The following is a 21,901-nucleotide window of genomic DNA, read 5'->3' as shown; positions in this document are numbered from 1 at the left end:
GTCTACAGGACGGCAGTGAGACCAGCTATGTTACAGTATATGGGTTGGAGATGGTGGCACTGACCAGAAAGCAGGAGACAGAGCTGGAGGTGGCAGAGTTTAAGATGCTAAGATTTGCACTGGGTGTGATGAGGATGGATAGAAATTAGAAATGAGGACATTAGAGGGTCAGCTCAAGTTGGACAGTTGATAGACAAAGTCAGAGAGGCGAGATTGCGCTGGTTTGGACATGTGCAGAGAATGGATGCTGAGTATATTGGGAGAAGGATGTTAAGGATAGAGCTGCCAGGCAAGAGAAAAAGAGGAAGTCTAACAGAAGGGTTTATGGATGTGGTGAGAGAGGACATGCAGGTGATGGGTGTAACAGAGCAAGATATTGAGGACGGAAAGATATGGAAGAAGATGATCCACTGTGGCGACCCCTAATGGGAGCAGCCGAAAGAAGAAGATGATTTAAGAATGACCCTATAGATATCATCATCTCATTTGGCAAAGAATGCTTCAAGTGTATTTTTTCTTTTTTTTAGCTTATTTGGCAGTAGCTACTGTCTCTACCAGTGACATACTGCATTAGGAGGAACTGGCTCGCTTTCCCTTTCATTTATGAGCTCACTGTCCCCTGTAGAACCCAGAAGCTCACGTCCATTTTGTGCATTTTCCCCTCCAATAACCAAATCAGCATATTCACATCTCCTAAAGTGCTTATTGCCTATTTGGGCATTTTTCTTTGCTTCTGCATGGTCCTTGGGTCATTTGGCCTTCAGAATCTTCCATCTAAATTTTACTCTTTCAATGGTCCTCTTCTGGCCAGAGCCTGTGGCGTTCACATTGAGTGACTTTTAGGTTAAAGTCTTTTTCCTACTTCATCATCAGCTGTCCTCCGTTAGTAGCATTAAAATATCCTATGATTGAGGCATAATGACACTCAACACCCTCCAGAAGGACATGGGGTTCTTTCGATTCCATGATTCCACCTCATTGGTGTGGTGAAGAGAGTTTTTAGGCTATTGTCATAATTGCTTTAGCAGATAACAGTCTAAAGCACATCAACTAATTGTTTCCATGCTCCTTAAAATGCAACCACAAAGCCATCTTATTAACCCATCTCAGAGGGCTTACTAAGGGCCACTACCATTGTGGCAGGAGAGAATGTGGTCAAAGGGTGGGGGTGGAGCTTACAAAACCACTAGAGCAATACACCATTGAGGAATGTTATGCTTGGTTTCAGAAAGCAGATTTTAAGTTCATTGCAGCTCTTCTTAGGCCCAAACTTCAACAAACAGACTGCATTCCCCCGGTTCTGTATTGAAGAACAGATCCTCTTTCCCCTGCGTTACTATACATCTGGGTCTTCCTAAAAAGTAGGTAGTGACAATCTAGAAGTGGACAAATCAACTGTGAGTGAGGTGGTAAAAGCTGTGTCAATCATTTTGGCCAGCCTGGAGAATCAGGTCATTTTATTTACAAGGGATGACCAGATTTCCCAGCCCAAGTTCTTACTGCTGAGGATTATGCCCAACACTATTGGGGTTATCAATAGCACTTATGTGTATATACAAGCACCCCTTCAGTGAGTTAGATGTTTCGACTGTGCTTCCCCTTTCTGTTAATGTACTAACTTGAAGATGATATGGACCTCATGATCAGAAAATGGATTGTGAAGTGTCCTGGAGCCATCCATGATGCCCATATCCTGAGGTAAAGAGCTCTAAACAAAGAGTGCTAAACGATGGTCATTGCAGAACAAGATGTGCTAGTAAGCATTTAAATGATGAAGTACATCCTTGTGGTTCATCTCGCCAGTAGTTGGCGCTTTGCATGTATAACACAATACTTGCCTAAATGGTCCTGAACAATACTGCTAAAAAGCAGAAAGACCCTCACTGTCTTACATGGCCAGTCAGTCTCTCATTTTGAGAGAAAGCGGGAGGTGCGTCTAAGGAATGTTATTGTCAGAAACTATTTGTTGTGTCTTTGTAATTAAGTTTCAAATGAAATTTCAGATTGAATACATGTATTCGATTTTGACAACTCATTTTCAAGATTTGATCCAATCAGATTACTTTTGAACAATTGGGCCCAGAAGAAGTGTAAGCTTTACATGACCTTGTAACCTTAAAACACATTTGGACCTGGTGAGGGTCAAGGCATCTATTACCAAAGGAGTTTGGGAACAGGACCCCACCCCACCCGGCACACACACACTCTGTTACTAGTCATTATGCAAAAAAAATCGAAGGGATCTTACCAAAACTCTTACATGACATCCATGATAAGTAGTTGTGAACAGCAACGTTTGATCTTTCTCACTTAGCTCATAGCCGCACTCCCTGGCAATCTTAAGCACATTATGCTCCTTATCATGGGCATCTACAAAAAAAATGAACAGTGCTTTGGGTTAAACCTTGCAGATTCAATATATTAGCCAACTAGAAATGAAGACTCACCCAAAACAGCGACTGTTGAAGCTTCAGGCAGTTGCACCTTCATATTGGTGGACTCACAAATCACAAATGGGAAGTCATGGAGAATATGGCTGCTGTGGTCACTCGCTAGACACCTCATGTGTCCGACCAACCTTGGGCCACTCAAAGGCTTGTACAGTACAGTTAACATGTAAAAGCCCCCCTAAAATGGAAATTCATTCCATTATCCTCAGTTTGAGGCAAAATAAAAGAACTCTGCTGGCAGTATTGGGATCTACAAAGTAACTGATTTGTGAACAGATTTCTATAAATCGTCATGTAACACAACAGACCATGCAGTATTCAGAACCATCTAGTGGGGGGTGAAGATTAAACTAGACCATTCTTCAACTAGGATGAGCTGCTTGAATAGCACAGAGATGTAGTTCTAGGTACAGACAATTGGCAAATAGGAGTGCCCAAGTAATCAAATTTGCCCAAAATTGACACACACAACACTAACATCCACTATACTACACTAACATGACCAACTTAGAAAATGCTACAACATCCAGAGGCCTGCCCAGTGGTTTAAAAGCATTTGCCTGGATGTTGCTTCCACACTACACACAAAACCCACCTGCATTTTAACATCACAGCTCCTATAATGGGCTGTGAAAGACACGCTTCCATTGGAATGCTTTTCCAACACGTACTGACAATGTTTTGGCACATTTCTCACTGCAACGTCAATACCAAGATTATCTAGAAGAGGCAAACAAGCTTTAGATTATTGCAAGCCGATTAAAAATGACACCACACTAAAGACACATACCAATTATTTTTACATCCTCTGGGGAACCCTTTGGAAGCAGCACAGACATTCCAGACTTGCCACAGGTCACTGCCTGGCTGGGAATATTCTCCGTTTCTTCAACTGGACATTTCATCTCCACAGATGCCTCGCCCTTTGCATCACTTCCATACACCACAGTCAAAATGTAATGCCTGTTCTAAAACACCACATGGAAAAAGACGCCATTTAATGTGTTGAAGCGATACCCATTAACACCATTCTACTGTGTCGGCCAAAATGCAGCTCAATCTTTGGCCTATTAAATAAATCCAGTATTTGTAGTTAAAAAGGAAAACTAAAGTTCATTGAATCTGCCCAGGAACAGGTCAGGTGTAAGCATCTCACCTTTATTTGCACATCACAGGCCTTGAAGGAAGTGGTGAAAATCAGGTGGCGGTTTCCTTCCATCAAAATGTAGTGGCAGTGCTTGGCAGCATGGATGGGGACAGTCTTTCCATGATGGTCTAAAAACACAAGCAATACTCCTAACTTAACCCACTTCCACTACCCATCAGACATTGTATCTTTCCAACTTACTTCTGAGCCGGATTTGTTCCAGTGGAACCTTTGGCAAGTATACAGTCATACTGGACCTTCTGCAGAGGACCCTAGGTTTTCCAGTCATTGCTGGGCATTCCATGTTTACAGAACCTTGCTTGCCAAAAGCCGACGTATAGAATACTGGCAAGACATAGTTGTAATTCTGATGGACAAGGTAGAGAAGTCAGCCAAAACAAGAGGATCGTCAGGTCGTGCACTTCTAAAGGCAGTTTCTAACCCTTCTTACCACAGTTTTAACATCACAGGACAAGTAAGATGCAGTCAGAAGGTTCATTTCACGGTCTCTTACCAAATGGTACCTGCAGTATTTGGGAGCATCTCTGACTGCAACCAACTGATTCAGTTGAGCTTATTGGGGGTTTAAAAAAAAAAAAAAAAAAGTCAAAAACCTATTCATGAGACATTCCAAGAATGTGGGGCGGAAAGAAACTTACTTTTTATGAAGACCTTCCCCAGGGGTCCATGGGGTAGCTCTATTGTCATGCTGAAAGCCCTGCAGTGAATCCTTGGCTTCTGCAATTGACGGCATTGTGCATGGACAGATTTGGTCATTCCAGACATTACATACTGAACAGTCAGCATATGATGCTTGCCCTAGAAGTAGAAATCGAACGCAAGTGCTTTGTCGAAGTGCCATAGGTGTTGCTTGGTAGCTTTGAAAGATGCATCATTGTCATACCTCAACTATATAGAGGCTACTGCTGAAAGGGTTTTGGGTATTTATCCGATATTTAAAATGTATCGAACGTCTGCAGCCAAGATGAATAGACAGCATTGAAAAGCCATAATTGGAATCTATGAAGTGGTTTGCAATAGGAAGGCCATGAATTTTGCTGCTCCAAAAGCACTTTTGTGGAAAGAACCCAGTACTACCTTTCCAATCAATATTATCAAAGTAATATTTTAGTAATGCAAATCTCAGATGGCTCACTTTGCAGTTGTGGTTTTCTGAGAAGCCCTGTACAGTTAACCAAAGTAAAACAATTACTTATACAACGGGATTCTTGAACCAGGAGTTGGATTCTTGGTCATTTACAACCATAGCAGTAGTAATGGAAGGGCCACAAGTTATACTTAACCCTGTGAAGATTTCTGCACCATCATGAACAACTGTAATTAAACAGCAGGACTATGTTCAGTGTGTGAAAGTAGTCAGTACGTGAAACACTGAGCCTTAGCAATTAAGGTTACATTAGAAGAGAAAAACTGCAAGGAGGTGTGCCATTTCAAACATTCCTTCTAGAAAAGCAGAAGACAAGAGGAATGATCAGGACATTAAATCATTACGCACAGATTTTCTTGGATTACACAAAATCAAAAGGAAAGGGCTTAAAACGCCACCAGCAAGGAAATTAGGGCGCAGCAGTCTGCTCACAGGTTGCGTTTCATGCACTGTAGCAGCAAACATGGACAGTTACAGGTCAGGACCAATTACAGCAGCGAGTAATGGGATAAACTTTCAAATGCCAGGGTTCTATTCTAGTGTATCCAATAGTGAAGACTCCTTTTAGGCTCATCGGAAGTGTGGCAGAGTCCAAGAAGGCACTCACGACATATTAGACTGTCTTAGATACGAAAGATGAGCTGGTGTGCAGTCATGGGAAAAAGTTGAGAATGACACAAATATTGGTTTTTCACAGTCTACCACAGCAACAGACAAATCTAAAAAAACACTGAAATATAATTACAAACATTTCATACTGTAAGTTCCAAAGGCTTTTATTGACAATTACATTAAGTTTATATATAAAGTCAATATTTGCAGTGCTGGCCCTTTTTCCAAGACCTCTGCAATTCTCCCAGCCAATCAACTTTTGGGCCAAATCCGGACAGATGGCAGCTTTTTCTTGCATAATCAATACTTGGAGCTTGTCAGAATTTGTGGGTTTTTGTTTGTCCACCCGCCTCTTGCAGACTGACCACAAGTTCTCAATAGTACTGTCACCAATCTGTTCTTGGATAATTGAAACAAAGACATCCTCCAAGAGTTACTTCTCCCATTCTTTATTCATTGCTGTGTTCTTAGGCACAATTGTGAGTGAGCCCACTCCCTTGGCCGAGAAGCAACCCCACACATGAATGGTCTCGGGCTGCTTTACTGTTGGCATGACACAGGACTGATGGAAGTGCTCACCTTCTCTTTTCCAGATGCCCCAAACAATCAGAAAAAATGAAGTTACCCCAGCAGTCCTATCCCTGTACCTTTGGCAGAATCTCAGTCTGTCCCGGAGGTTTTTCCTTGGAGAGAAGTGTCTTCTTTGCTGCCTTTGACACCAGGCCATCCTCCAAAAGTCTTTGCCTTACTGTGTGTGCAGATGCACTCGCACCTGCCTGCTGTCATTTTCAAACAAGCTCTGCCCTGGTGGTACGCACAGCTAAATTAACTTTAGCAGACGGTCCTGGTGCTTGCTGGACTTTCTTAGATGCCCTGAAGCCACCTGCACAACAATTGAACCTATCTAATCCAACTCAATCAGCATGACCTCCAGCCTTGTCCTCATTGACACTCACCTGTGTTAATGAGGGGATCCCTGAAATAATCAGCAAGTCCTTTTGTGGCAGGACCGAAATGCAGTGCAAATATTTTTTTGGAATTTAGTTTGTTTTCATGGGAAAGGAGGACTTTGCAATTCATCTGATCACTCCTTGTAATATTTGAGTAAATGCAAATTTTCCCATCATAAAAACTAAGGCAACAAACTGTGTGAAAATTTGTGTCCTTCAACTTTTGGCCAGGACTGTAGATAATTGCTTTTTAAAATCTATTACACATGGGGCTTATTGTGCTCTTTTGGTAAAAGTGATTATAGACATTCACACTGTAGGACTCCTATGGCTAGTGGGGTTTGTTCCAACAAGTGCAGTCAGTCAAATTTTAAACAACGGGATCAATGAAAGGCAACATGACTGCACTTTCTAAATGCAAAGTAAACTATGGGGAAGTGAGGAACACTATTTAAACTTGCACAAATACAAAATGTGCCTTAATTTCCGTTAATTGTATCTGAATACTATCTTCACAAAATGAAGGGCACAGACAAAAAGCAGATCAGATACCAGCATAAATGACTGAAAGGAGCCACTACTTCAAGGTTAACCAAGTTGTCAAGCAGTCAATCATCGTCTAACCCGCTTAGTCCTAAAAAAGCTTCGGGGTCTGCTGGAGCCAAACCCAGATAAATGGCACGAGGCAGGAATAAAACCCTTGACAGGGTGCCAGTCCTTCACAGGCAAAGGGAGCACTCAGACTTAACTTCTTGAGCTACAGTCAAATACTCTACCAATACCCAGCACAGGGTAGGGGTGGGTTATTGGTCGGTGGTAAATTAGAATGGAAAGAATTAATTCTTCAAAATCGTTAGTTTGAATGGTCTGGTTATTTAGATACTAACAAATTGCTCAATTAAACAGAATAGTTGTGCAATTAAGGCAAGAGTCCAATTAAGAAAAGAAAAATGGCTTTGGAGAAAAACCTGCCGCCACAGGGGACCCGAATATAAAGCAGCACTGGTCTGCAACACTTTTTGCCATGACCAGTAACCGATCCCATTCTAGATTGGATTTTTGCATTTTATGAAACCAAGATTTTATATTCTTCCACACCCTAGTCAAATAAGCAATTTATGAAAACTAAACAAGCTGGTCAATTCAGCATGCAGCATCTTACTTAATGCTTTTTGCCCCTTCATCCATAGTTCCACTAACCTACTCCCAGATACACCAATAGAAATTCCTGGCTAAGACTGGAGATGAAACAGTTCTGCTATTCTTCAAGCTTCCCATTTTCTTTAGGTAATGCATGCATAGCATCATTTATTGAAAAGGGTAATCTATAATAATAAAAGGCAAAGCCCTCACTGACTGACTCACTCACTCACTCGACTGACTCACTCATCACTAATTCTCCAACTTCCCGTGTAGGTGGAAGGCTGAAATTTGGCAGGCTCATTCCTTACAGCTTACTTACAAAAGTTAGGCAGGTTTCATTTCGAAATTCAAAGCGTAATGGTCATAACTGGAACATATTTGTCCATACACTGTAACGGAGGAGGCGGAGTCATGTATCGCGTCATCACGCCTCCTACGTAATCACGTGAACTAAAAACAAGGAAGACATTTACAGCACGAGTCACACGCAGGAACGAAGGTAAATGACGTTAATTTTTGACTGTCTTAATACTGTGTAACCATACATATTAACACATGTCCAATTAAACGTGTGCATTTACGGGGTGATTTCTCAGGCTTAAAAGCTCGCCTTTTACTAAAAAGGTAAATGCAAAACTATTTTCAATCAGTTGATTGAAACGCTCCCGTTAAGGATTGCAATAACATATTCGCGAGATAAAAGAACGAAGTAGGGGGAAATGGAGGAAGACCCGCAAACAGCGAAGATCAAAAAATTTAACCCTTTAACCGCCAACTCCCTAAATATTCCCCACGCCAGGCAAAATCTGAACAATTTTCGTTTTTTTACTTTTTTACATTTTTTTTTACATTTATTCAAGCAGTATTGACCACTAAATGTTGTGCAAGTTGCCAGTGTATACACGAAATCTATAAATGTAACCTGAATTCTCAGCTAAGCAAAACATCTTGATACCAAACCGTGCCCTTTTCAATGGTAGATACTGTCGAAACTGTAAGCGGCCCTTCCACGACAATAAACTTTCATCAACTGCAACTGACGGTCCTGGCATGTAGGGCAACTGAAATGCTTCAAATAAATGATCAATCAAAGGACGTAGCTTGAACAAGTGGTCGCGGTTTGGATCTTTCTTATCTGGCTCGTTTCTGTTGTCATTCAAATGAAAGAATTTCAGCAGCAAAGAGAATCGGTTACGTGTCATGACAGCTGCAAAAATAGGTGTTGCATACATAGGATCTGTAGACCAGTACATCTCAATATCTGGTTTTCTGATTATTCCCATCAACATCAAAATCCCAATGAATTTTTTCATTTCGTTTTCATCAGTGTCAAACCAAGCACGAACACGGGAATGTGGAGGTAAATTGGGATTTTTCTCAATAAACTGTGCTGCATACAGATTTGTCTGATGAACAAAATGTCTGATCAAATCAGGTGACACAAACAGCTCATAAAACTGCTCAGCAGTGTAATTGTTTACATCAACAATAAAGCCACACGTTCCCTCAAACGAATGCAGAAAAGGTAGTTCACCACGGGCAGCAGCCCAGCTGAGATGCTGGGGATACACCCACTCAGCGCCGTCATCCGATGCGTCTTCATTCACAATATCATGCAGCGCACGTTGCTGCTCATCACTGTCACTAAAATCTTCTTCAGAACTGCTACAATCATGATCAGAACTGTCCAAAATCGCCTGCAAAGCCTCACTTGAAGTCAGTTTACGTTTCGCCATATTCACAGCTGTTACATGCGAATCACGTCACATGACCGGCCAAAACCACCACAGACTTGTCGAAATACAACGTAGTAATAATACCCACGCCAAACCGTCAGTTATACTACTTGCCAGGCATTCATATAACCACAGGCAAATGTGCCGGATAATTCCGGCAGTATGGCGTTAGCAATAAAACAACGGTGCCGGATATATCCGGCAGAGGGCGGTTAAGGGGTTAAACAATTGAGAACGGAGCGAGTTAAGCATACAAGCATGTTCATAAGGGAAACAAAGCACGGTGTAAAACGTAAGTTTAAATTAAGTTAATAGAAACGCTCCCGCTGCGGATTGCAATAACATATTCGCGAGATAAAAGTTTAATGAGAAGACACGAGGTATAAACGAACCACACGCCGTGGCGCAGCGTTAGGGGCAACAGTTTCAACCATTCTATGATCTGCTTCTCGCAACTGAAAGATGGCACATGGCGGATGTTAGCCGACTTGCTGACCGCAACGTTAGGGGCTTCAACTATGGCGCTGACGCCACATCTCAGTGCCAACACTTTGCAGACTCTACTTAAAAGACACGCCCTCCTCACTGGACAGTTAAAAAGACCAATCAAACTAACGATGACATCAAGTATTACCCAATCAAAAGTAGGAAAGGAGGCATCTTCATAAAATGCGTGTGGGATGATTTGCATGAGACGCTGCTTTAAAAAAAAAAAAAGATAAAAATACGGGATAAATCCCGTCCAGTATTGATTCAAAACGGGACGCGCAATTTCATTCTCAAACGCGGCACGATTCCGTATTTTAAAGGACGGGTGGCAACCCTACAGTGCCAGGTAACCACCCATACAATCAGATTGTGATTCAGACTAGGAATGCAATGAATGTAATTACCCCGATCTACATACAAGGCGAAAGTCTTGCAACATTCAAAGATGATGGTTTGGGATAAGTACACCATACAACATAAAAGAGCTTATGAAGCCTTGAACCGAAAAAAGCAAGATCTCAGAGATCGTAAAAAAAAAAAAAGGAGGTAATGTTTTACTCGCTGTAGATTTTACTCAAACATTACCAGTTATTCCACGACGGAGACCAGCAGATGAACTCAACGCGTGTTTAAAATCCATGCTTCTCCCACGCTCGGTTATATGTCGTGTGTTCTCGGGTAGGTGCACCAAAAAATGTATACATTTAAGCATGTAATGGGCAAAGAAAAAATGAGGTATACCCGAAGGCACTGCAGTAGTACTTAATGTAACTTTACTTCTTAAATGTTAATGTTTTACTGTTTAATAATTTATACGCTTCTTATATGTTGTTCAAATTCTTTTATCAAAATACCACTGACAGCGCAATGCATGATAACATGGAGTGAATACACCATACGCATCCGCCCACGGCCGCCCTGCTGTGCGCAGATACAAGTTGATTCTACAATAAAATAAAAGATAAAGAGTAAAACAATCATCACCCATAAAGCGTGTGTGTGTGTGTATAATATATATATATACATATATACACACACACACACGTAGATATGTATATATATATGTGTATATGTATATGTATATATATGTTTATATATGTGTGTGTGTGTATTTTATATATATAAAACAGCAACACTCATAACAAATGACAACACAATTACATTGACAATCATGTTACGTTATTTTTAAAATTTTTTTTTTTTTCCATAACCTCTTTAACACACTACTTCTCCGCTGCGAAGCGCGGGTATTTTGCTAGTAGAAAATAAACAGTAGTTTTGAATGCCGTCTTTCAGTGTTTGGAGCATGCCATAGAGCCACGAGCTAGAAAAGATTTTTCAGGTAACGCACAGTCAAGTATGGTACGTGACCAGTCTCTATGAAAGCCTACTGCTACATACTGAAGTTTACTCCACATGTAGAAGTATTCCTGGATTTAAGTGGAGACTTAATGAACAGGATTTGAATGAAGGCAATTCTACATATTGTACCAGAAAGACAAGACAAACAAAAATATTAAAATCACATGCACCCAAAAAAAAAAAAAAAAAAAAAAAAAAAAAAATTTACCTGCGATTTCACATTGCAGCTTTCAAAAGAAGCTAATAATACGACCGAGACTTTATCACGAATGACCCTGAAGTCACAGTCTTCTGCAACATTTTCAACATTCACTGAATTTCCAAATACATCTGTAAGAGTTCATACAAGGTCATTTCCTATTGTTTCAGATTTGCTCATTATGAAGACACTTTTGAAAGATGCAAAAAGGATTTAGAATGGTTACCGAATTGGACATGAACCTCACCTTTCAGTTGAATTGCCTGCAAATTCTGTTTTGGGAGACGAATTATAATGCCATTCTTTCCACACAACGCCAATGGGAAATCCAGATAGTGATGAGGATGCTGCACATGGGTTTCAACAGGGCAAGACAGGACAACCTGCCCAGGGACTCCTGCAGATGATTTATACCTTACTACTAGGACATACTCATCCTTCTGGGGAAGAGATTAAAACCAAATGCAAATTAGCCGCATGTGGAAAGTCAATATTTTGGACTCTCAAGACACAGCTCAAATAAGCACTCAGTCTTCAAAGTGAAGCACATCAATCGCTTACCGTTTCCTTCACATGGCAGGCTTTAAAAGAAGCCGAGAAGACAATTCTGCCCAACGAATCCCTCCATACAAGGTATTTACACCTTTGTGCAATCTTGTGAATGGGTTTCCATTTATTGAAGTGATCTGCACAATAAGTGCCACATATTAGGATTTACATTCTGTGTGTGGAGTTTCCCTCGCCCATTAATAAATTGTCAGAATTCAACCCGACTTCTTACTATGATCTTCTACTAGTGTGACATGCAATGCAGAGCCCATCCTACCAGCACTGCAGCTCATTATGCACAGGAGACAAGTGATAAGAAACTGCCAAACAGTCTATCCACAGTGAAGCAGTAGTTACACTTTAGAAACTAGCAAACCAGACAAGTTAAAATGCTATCAGAGTTACCAAATAGGCCCCTGTGTTTATCCACCCTAAGCTATGCCCAAGGTAATACGGACGCTTTCACTCTCCCATTACCTTTGACTTTCAGCAGGTCTAGAGGACCTTCAGGAAGGACGATGGTCATTTTATCACTTTGGCAAAAAGTAAGTAATGATGGTGTGGGTTCAGCAGGACAAGACAGAACCGCGGGCTTGTTTTTCCATACGAGGTTGAGGACAAAGCAGTCACCCTACAAGCAAATCAACTGGTTCAGTAAAGTGGGAGTTTAACAGCCTCCAATTTGAGAGAATAAGGAGTCCACTTACCAGTTTCTTGACATAGCATCCATTATATGAAGTAGTAAACTGGAAAGACCCATTTTTCTCATTTACCTCATACTTGCACTTATTCAGGAGATTAAATACATTCAAAACTGTAGAGGAGTGGGCTTTAAAAAAAAAAAAATATTGTAATTATTTCTATACATATTAGAATCAAAACACATCCCTTCCCTTACCTTGTACAAAGAGCTCCTTTTGATGTCCTTTAAATACAACAGTCATATTAGCCGTATTGCATTTAACAGAATGTGGATGGTGGTGGTGATGGGCTCCATCTTTACCACAAGAGGATTCATTTTTAGGAGACAAAATAAAGCCAGGACTTTGACTAATCCATCCTTTGCCAGACTTTGACAAACTGAACACACCATAAATATTAAAGAATGAACTTTCATTGTCAAGAGGATCTGCTCTCCAGTTCACATCAGAAACTGAGAGTGGAGTAACATCTGTTAAGACATCATCCCAAAGGTGGTCATCTGCAGCTTTCACACCCAGATCTTCATTTTCAAATTCAGAGGAATCTTGACGAGCAGCCATATTGATAAACCCAGGCACACTTTTGAAGGGCCTTGAACCACTGGCATCAGCTTCACGAAATGATAGCTCATTGTAGTACTTGGGTGCCAATGCTGGAATGGAGAAGTCAGACATACTGTAGCCTCGATACATTTTATAGAGGTGCTCTTCAGAATACACACCATGGTCAGAAGATGTGCCCCCATCAACTCTATGGTTTGAATTCCCTTCAAAACCTAATCTTCGCTCCACTCTAGAATTACTTGTATCAGGATAGAGAAAACCATTGCCTAAGCCAAGGGCAGGAGCACCACAAAGAACCCAAACTAAAACAAGGGCAGAACACAGCCCTCGCCATGATGTTCCCATTGTAGTAAAGACCACTCTACTAAGAAGACAAACCAGACACTGCAAGAGCACCTGGGAGACCACTTTGTATCTTTCCTCATGAGGTTCTTTGATGAGTCAGGAAGCAAACGACCAATAAGCAGGATGACCCAATTAATAAGACATTGTGTATTCAAATGAGCTCTTCTACCTAAGTGGTCAGGTGATGCCCCTTTCCTAATGACGCTCCTTAATTCAATTCTGAATTTTGCAGACATCCAAACTTTTCATGGCTGCATAGTAATGAAGATTTTTGAAGGTATTAGAAAATTAAGTAACTAGTAAGGTAACAGACAAAGGCTATAAGCATGAAACCTTACTGTTTTTTTCAGTCATAATATGATTCAATGAGCCATGCTTTATTTAAAGGAGAAAATTAATGAGAAAAAAAAAATCACTTGAATTGGTTCTTTTGTGTTTTAATTAAGACAAATGATTTAAGTAGCAGGAGGACAAACCTTGCAGTGCCTTAAATTACCACAAACAGCAAGAAGCTGCTCTTCATTTCACTGCCACTTCTCCTCCCTAAATGAATTAAGATCTGAGGTTCTCACACTGCATGATTCTCCCAAAACTTTAAATTAGTAATGCAAATAAAAAAAAGGGAATTTGAAATATCAGATTCATACAGCCATCCAATTTCTTAACCCTTTGGTCTGGTTCAGGTTTGTAAGTTGAAACACATGAATGTTGTGTAGATTTGATTTTCTACAGCAGAAAATGGGATTTTACAGTAGCTGTGAAATCAATGAAGAGATCTAAATATGAAATATTTTGACATGATCTTTATTGGATTAATAAGGTTTTGTCAATAAGCTCCTTTAAGCATGATTGAATTTGGCAAATAGTCATGGGGGAACAAGTCAAACCATTTTTAATTTTCATTAAGTGTACTTGTACATATTTATGTCACATCCTATGATAAATATGATAAATCATTTACAGTATACTGTAAATTTACATTATGAAGTCTTACATTCATTAACGCATTTAAAACTTCAAAATTACAAAAATTACACAACTACCATTAACAATATTTAAATGAGAGAAAACATTGAGTTTTGCTTGGTGACTTCCCGACCATACCTATCAAGTATGGGAGAGGAGTGAAAGCTTTAGATTCGTCAATAACTCATTAACATTTGCTGACACCAGCGGAAACATACAGTATGTCAACATGCAACAAGGGAGTATTGGCTCTTACTTGTTGCCTGTTCAAGCACTGACCTTATGTATTTTTCTTCTTGTCTTCAATAGTTTGTTAGTGCCCGATTCTGCCACAGCATTTTCAGTCATGTTATGAACATTATTTTTAACACTGAGGCCAAAAGGTCACCATTAGATCTTTGGTTGATTTTCAGGTTTTAGTGCTTTTTGATCATGTTTATTTGTATGTTGTATGCTTGCCCATGCATAGCCAAAAGGCTTTCCTCGATTATACAGAGTGGCTCATGAAACACACAATAAGGAGTCCAGCTCTGGGTTTAGTAGATTGTAAGAGGATGTTACGAACATGTCAGAAAGGGGTGTGAGGTGTCCAAAAGTCCCACAAGGAGGGCCATTCCTTCGCTAAGGTTATGCACTGGCCATAGTACAGAAACAGCATTAACACATGTTTTTAACAACAGTCTGATATTTGATTAGGGAAATTCTGACTGTCAGGCTTGTCTGACTCCTTTCTACAATCTCTCAGTGTATCTCCAGTTAGCTGATGGACAGACATTGCTGTTAATATATTTGAACAAATCTGATTCCTCCTATGTATTTAACCAAGGGTAAAATCTATTCTTGCATTTTGCCTTGAAGTTTGTACTGTTGTATTTTATTCCAGAGGTGGCAATGATAGATTGGCCATCTTGCTCTGTGAAGAGGATTACTTGTGTTCTGTTTTACGTGTTGCATTTGCCCCATTTTTTGACACCTACTGCACGCCCAACCTACTTTGAAAAAGGTTCTCTCTCTAATTTACCTTTCAAAAGATTTCTTATAATTTTTTTCTTTTTTTGGGAGTTTATTGTCTGTTTATAGAGTCAAAGCTAGGGGGCTGTCAAAAACAGACCCAGTTAAAGCCTTTTGAGGTATTCTTTTGGGGTATACAAGAAATAAATTGTTGTTCTTGTTATTAGATGGATTCTCACCCCAGAGTGATTCCATGGGCAAGCTCTGGCCTACAAGGCCCAAAAATGAAGAGCTGGCGTAAAAAGTTCAGGATATATGTTAAAGGCCCAAAATCTATATATATAATTCACTAAGCCGCCAGTGAGCAAGACACCCATGGAGCACGCAGGACGGAGCCACGCCCACCAACTCTAAGACCATTGGATAAGATGAAAACTCGCAGAGCCACACCCACCAACTTGGACGCAGCAACTCACAAAACACGGCGTCATTCACGTTTGTCTCTGCTACAGTCCACATGCACCTCTGAGCCACGTTGACTTTTCATTATTCTTTTCAGTTACGACGCACAACCGCGTCCACCATCACAAACTGTTTTACACGCCATGGTCTTAGAATTGGTGGGCAGATCTCTGTGAGTTGCTCTGGTGTGTATGCCTCGAGAACGAGGGTGGATGCGGCAGGACCATCTAAGAAGAGGCATGGTTGTCGCAGATGTGAATCGCTGTATGCAGCGATATAGCCACACCCGCTAAAGCTAAAACGATGGGATACGCTAATAACTCACAGAGCCACGCCTACCAACTCTAAGACCATGGGACGAGAACGCCTGCCCGCCCGCCTGACTGTTACCAGCATGTAAAACCATCATAGCTTTTAACTCACACACTGCAATAACTCACCAAACGTGTGAAACCATCGCAGCTTTTAACTCACAAACTGCAACAACTCACCAAACAAGGACGCCCTGTCTCTCGAGGCATTCACACTGCCGGAAGACAACCATGGGATACTCAAAAAATAGCCATATCAGTCAACTCACAAAGTCCAGCCCACCAACTCGAGCACGCGTCTACCCACGCTCTCAAGGCATTCACAGTGTCTGCTCATGTGCCCAGATGCAACAACTCACCAACTTGCTTTCGTCTCTGCTACAGTACACATGCACCATTGAGCCACATTGACTTTTCATTATTCTTTTCGGTTTCGGCTGCATTTCCATATATAATCCACCAAGTCGTCCGACCATGGGATACAAACGACAGAGCACCGCCCAACAACTCGAACCGATACAGAGACATGCCCACCAACTCTAAGAGCATGGGACGAGAATGCCTGCCCAACTGCCCGCCCGCCTGCCCGTTACCAGCGTTCACCGCAATGTACTGGAGTGTAAAACCATCACAACTATCAGACGTTGTCTATATCTAAGAAGATATATAGATACTCATTATTCCCCGGCACTCGTCCACTCACGCTCTCAAGGCATTCACAGTGCCTGCTCATGTGCCCGGACGCAACAACTCACCACACACAAATTTTGCTTAATTTGACTCAACACGGGAAACCTCACCCTGCCCGGACACGGAGAGGATTGACAGATTGATAGCTCTTTCTCGATTCTGTGCATGGTGTTGCATGGCCGTTCTTAGTTGGTGGAGCGATTTGTCTGGTTAATTCTGAAAATGAATGAGACTCCCTACTGCTAAATAGTTACACGATCACCAAGCGGTCAGTGTCCAACTTCTTAGAGGGACAAGTGTCTTTCAGCCACGTGAGATTGAGCATTAACAGGTATGTGATACCCTTGGATGTCCGGTACTGCACACGCGCTACACTGAATGGATCAACATGTATCTACCTGGCGCCGACAGGCGTGGGTAAGCCGTTGAACCCCATTCGTAATGGGGACCGGGGCTTGCAATTGTTCCCCATGAACGAGGAATGCCCAGTAAGTGCGGGTCATACGCTTGCACTGATTACGTCTCTGCCCTTTGTACGGTGGATTATATATAGAAAAGCAGCCAGAACCACAAAGAACAATGAAAAGACAATGTGGCTCAGAGGTGCACAGACAACAGCGATTCAGGTGAGGAGTTGGGGGCGGGCACATGAGCAGGCAGTGCGAACTGAACGATGACTGTATGTTGGTTCGTAGCGTGCATTGTTGCAATGTTACTTTTCTTGGTGGTTTATTAAATTACGGATTTTGCAAATGTTTATTTTTTTCCCTCTGCTTAAAAAACATTAAAAACGTGGCGTGATTACATATAGGTTGGTATGCAGAGTGTAAAGCAGTTTGTTTGTCGCAGATAATTTGCCTTTTACTTTTACACGAAGACAATTTCCTGTTAGATTGGCCTTTGCGATGACAATTAATAAGGCACAGGGCCAAACTTTCAAAAAGATATGCATGTATCTGCCAAAACCAGTTTTCAGTCATGGACAATAATTGTATGTTGCTCTCTCCAGAGTTCCACCTTTTCATTCACTTACTGTTGTATCCTCAAACCCATACCTTTTAGACAACTGTGTCTTTCCGGAAGTGTTCAGCCAACAATAAATAATTATGCGGCGTATGCCTGCAGAAATACGTGCAGCAAGCGAGCGAGGCAGAGAGAGAGAGAGCAACACACACACATACAGACGTGCGAGAGAGAGAGCGCTGGGCGCATAAGAATAATAATACTTCATTACATTGATATAGCAGTGTTCTCAGTATTCAAAGTGCTATCCACACAGGGAGGAACCAGGAAGCGAACCCACAATCTTCCACAGTCTCCTTACTGCAAAACAGCAGCACTACCACTGCGCCAGAAGGCAGTTAAAGAATGCACCAGGCTCGATTTTGTTTTCATTTCTGTTTACAGCGATCGGGTCGTAGCGTGCATTGTTGCAATGTTACTTTTCTTGGTGGTTTATTACATTACGGATGTTTCACATGTTCATTTTTTTTCCCAATGCTTAAAAGACTTTAAAAAAGTGTTTCTAAACTGTGACTCCGGAACAACTCAGTACGCAAGCTATATTAAGCATCAACAACGAAGAATCGCTACACCTTAATGAACAAGTACTGACACTTACCCCTACCGACGAAGTATATTTCACCAGCGTGGCCTTCATCATCACAGACGATCCTGCTTTCAGTCACGGACAATTGTATGTTGCTCTCTCCAGAGGTCTATCTTTTCATTCACTCACAGTCGTATCCTCAAACCCACCCCATTTGGACAACTGTGTCGTTCAGGAAATGTTCACCCATCAATACATAATTATGCGCGTATGCTAGGCCGCAGGTTGGCTAGTATTCAATAATGCACAAAAATGCCAGAGAGGAACAGTTATTTTCTTCCAAAACATATTTCGACAAAGAGCAATCGTTTATTTGAATTTCACAACACACACAAAATGATGAAAGACAATCAATCAAGGTTTAAGTAAAAAGGCAACCCACAGAAACAAGTCCCAAAACGTAATCAAAAAATCAGTCTACAAAACAGGACAATCCAGCAACTTACAATACTACACTCTGAACATCGATGAACCACTGAAGAAGCAACTGCAAAGGCTGAGAACATAAAGGTAGAGGGGGTTCTTCAGCATAATGACATGAAGGTGTTTCCACTCACAAAACCCAAAGGAAGAAGAGAACACTTAAAGACACAGTACTTAAATAACAAATAAAAACAAACAAAAAAATGAACAATCATAACAGAAATACCACTGAACAATGAGAAACACTTGAAAAACAATAAAAAGGGAAAAATACCTAAAATATGTCTGACATAACAGTACTGTTCAAAAAACGTCAAGTAACAACACTCGACAGGTAACTGGTCTGTTTTAGCAAAGGAATGCTTAGTAATGTTCTTGTAGATACCCACTTTGTTATAATAAACTACAGTAACAAAGATATTTATTTATTTATAGACTAGTCATTTAGCCCGTTACAATAACGGGCGCTAGAACAGTAGTGCATAAACATTAGTAGGAACAGTCTATATTAAATGGCAAGGGACTTTAACCTCATTCTGTTTGTTGGTCGTATTTTTCTTTGTCTTTCTGCCTTTCTTTTGTTGATGTTTACTTGCTGAGCTGACCGTTCTTCGTGGGCTACCGCCGTGTATTGTGTGTCTTTAATTTTCTGTGACAGTAATACTGTCTTGTACGGCTCTATTCAATAAGGGCGCGCACAAAAAGGCGAGCTTCAAAAGGGCGACCTCAATTGAGCGCGGCGAATAAAGGCGTTCGTAGATAATTTAGTTCAAATGGCTGTGGAATATGTGAAGAGCAACAAAGGTGCAGATCTTTATTTACGCTCGCCTTTATTCGCTGCGCCCAATTGAGGTCGCCCTTTTGAGGCTCGCCTTTTTGCGTGCGCCCTTATTGAAGGATGCCGTCTTGTACATCCGCTGGCTTGTACGTTCGTAATATACCTTTAATTTTCTCTGGCGGTAATACTGGCGTGCGTGTCGGTAATATGCCTTTAATCTCCTCTGACAGTAATACTGGCTTGTATGTGGCTGTAATATGCGTCACTGTATTGTGTACCTTTAGTTTCCTCTCGCAGTAATACTGGTTTGTATTTCCGTAAAACGCCTCTAATTTTCTCTGACAGTAATATTGCGCATCGCACCGTGCCCCACGCATGCGCACTTCACCAGAAGACACCCACACACGGACACCTGGACACACATAGGGATTTTATATATATATAGATGTGTATGTGTACTCTTGTGAGTGTACAAACATGTTATAACCAATGTTTGATTTACACGTTTGGTAATAACATCTGGTACCTGCTGAGTTAGGTAAGCCTCTGCCACCTTTAGTAATGCTTGGTACTCATAATTACAGTATAACCTTGGTTAAATTTTCAGAACTGTTACAGTCCAGTAAGAAACCTACAGGCTGATATCTTTCATAGCATATGATAGGGTGCCTTGAGAGGAGCTGTGTTATTGTATGAGGAAGTCAGGAGTGGCAGAGAAGTACATAAGAGTTGTAAAGGATATGTACGAGGGAAGTGTGACAGTGGTTAGGTCTGCGGTAGGAGTGACAGATGCGTTCAAGATGGAGGTTGAAATACATCAGAGATTGGTTTGGAGCCCTTTCTTATTTGCAATAATGATGGACAGGTTGACAGATGAGATTTGACAGGAGTCCCCATGGACTATGATGTTTGTTGATGACTGAGCTGTAACAATAGTAGGGAGCAGGTTGAGGAGACCCTGGAGAGGTGGAGATATGCTCTAGAGGAGAGGAATGAAGGTCAGTAGGAACAAGACAGAATACATGTGTGTAAATGAGAGGGAGGTCAGTGGAATGGTGAGGATGCAGGGAGTAGTGTTGGCAAAGGTAGAGGAGTCTAAATACTTGGGATCAACAGTACAGAATAATGGGGATTGTGGAAGAGAGGTGAAAAAGAGTGCAGGCAGGGTGGAATGGGTGGAGAAGAGTGTCAGAAGTGATTTGTGACAGACGGGTTTCAGCAAAAGTGAAAGGGAAGGTCTACAGGACCAGTAGTAGTGGTGAGACCAGCTTTGTTATATGGGTTGGAGACGGTGGCACTGACTAGAAAGCAGGAGACAGAGCTGAAGGTAGCAGAGTTAAAGATGCTAAGATTTGCAAAGGGAGTGACGAGGATGGACAGAATTAGAAACGAGCACATTAGAGGGTCAGCTCAAGTTGGGCGATTGGGAGACAAAAATCAGAGAGGCGAGATTATGTTGGTTTGGACATGTGCAGAGGAGAAATGCTGAGTATATTGGGATAAGGGGATGCCAAGGATAGAGCTGCCAGGTTAGAGAAAAAGAGGAAGGCCTAAGAGGAAGTTTATGGATGCGATGAGAGGACATGCAGGTGATGGGTGTAACAGAACAAGATGCAGAGAACAGAAAGATATGAAAGAAGGCAGATATCTTTTGTATTGTAGCAGTATATTATTACATAACCAACTTATTATAAATGTAAAATCATACCTATTTTTTTACTTCATACTCATAAACTAAAGTGTAGGTTATCTAATTTTAGTTATATTACACACCCTAATGATGACCTCTCCAACAGCTCTTTCAGAAACAACCCAAGGTCTTCCTAGATGGTCCTCCATCCAAGTACTCACTGGGCCCCAAGCATGTTTAGCTTCAGGTGGTTGACCTGTTCTGAAGTGCAGGTGGTATGACTGCCTGGTATGCCGAGCAGAAGGCTGCAGATAATCAAGGGTTGAGTGAGAATACAATGCTTGTAGCAAGTGGCTGGGGGTGGTACCCAGCCGGGACACCTGGAAGAGGGACTACACCTCCTCCGGACCACGAGAGGGCAGCCAGCCTGGATGGTATGGGGAACACAGCTTGGAAGCTCAACCCTGTAGGGGTCCATGGTCATCACCCAGGGGTGCCCAGATCCTCAGCTCTTCCACCACACCTGAAGTGCTAGGTTTTTTTCGGTGGGTGGGGATGTTGGAGATGACCAAGGACACCCGGAGTGCTTCAGGGTGCACAGCCGGCACTTCCGTCACACCGGGGAGTGCCGGCAGTCACTCATTGGAAAGCACCTGGAGCACATGC

The 21,901-nt window shown here is 41.6% G+C and overlaps 2 protein-coding genes across 2 annotated transcripts; both read right to left on the bottom strand.

Moving 5' to 3' along the window:
• Positions 1-2,995: 2,995 nt before the first annotated feature.
• LOC127527434 (uncharacterized) lies at positions 2,996-11,373 on the bottom strand. The gene is made up of 6 exons (XM_051926160.1): positions 11,266-11,373; positions 4,257-4,416; positions 4,049-4,170; positions 3,799-3,964; positions 3,607-3,725; positions 2,996-3,418 (listed from the first exon to the last, which is right to left on the bottom strand). The coding sequence occupies exons 2-6, from the start codon at positions 4,402-4,404 to the stop codon at positions 3,227-3,229; spliced, it is 747 nt and encodes a 248-aa protein (XP_051782120.1). The 5' UTR covers positions 4,405-4,416; positions 11,266-11,373; the 3' UTR covers positions 2,996-3,226.
• Positions 11,374-11,377: 4 nt separating this feature from the next.
• LOC127527432 (uncharacterized) lies at positions 11,378-13,600 on the bottom strand. The gene is made up of 5 exons (XM_051926158.1): positions 12,704-13,600; positions 12,513-12,634; positions 12,283-12,436; positions 11,818-11,942; positions 11,378-11,696 (listed from the first exon to the last, which is right to left on the bottom strand). Exons 1-5 carry the CDS (start codon positions 13,413-13,415, stop codon positions 11,436-11,438), a joined length of 1,374 nt encoding a protein of 457 aa, XP_051782118.1. The 5' UTR covers positions 13,416-13,600; the 3' UTR covers positions 11,378-11,435.
• Positions 13,601-21,901: the final 8,301 nt, after the last annotated feature.

This window comes from Erpetoichthys calabaricus, chromosome 4 (assembly GCF_900747795.2).
Source record: "Erpetoichthys calabaricus chromosome 4, fErpCal1.3, whole genome shotgun sequence".
Lineage (NCBI taxonomy): Eukaryota > Metazoa > Chordata > Cladistia > Polypteriformes > Polypteridae > Erpetoichthys > Erpetoichthys calabaricus.
Note: the sequence above shows the minus strand (reverse complement) of the source record. Positions and strands in the feature narration are given on the sequence as shown.

Bases quoted from the DNA above. Each gene is read 5' to 3' on its own strand.
- LOC127527434 (XM_051926160.1), bottom strand. From the start codon at position 4,404: ATGCTGACTGTTCAGTATGTAATGTCTGGAATGACCAAATCTGTCCAT. The intron at 4,171-4,256 runs GTAAGTTTCTTT...ACCCCCAATAAG, and splicing joins GGGGAAGGTCTTCATAAAAA to CTCAACTGAATCAGTTGGTT. The intron at 3,419-3,606 runs GTGAGATGCTTA...GTGGTGTTTTAG, and splicing joins CCTGTGATGTGCAAATAAAG to AACAGGCATTACATTTTGAC.
- LOC127527432 (XM_051926158.1), bottom strand. From the start codon at position 13,415: ATGGGAACATCATGGCGAGGGCTGTGTTCTGCCCTTGTTTTAGTTTGG. The intron at 11,943-12,282 runs GTAATGGGAGAG...CTTATTGTGCAG, and splicing joins AGACCTGCTGAAAGTCAAAG to ATCACTTCAATAAATGGAAA. The intron at 11,697-11,817 runs GTAAGCGATTGA...TCTCTTCCCCAG, and splicing joins CCTGCCATGTGAAGGAAACG to AAGGATGAGTATGTCCTAGT.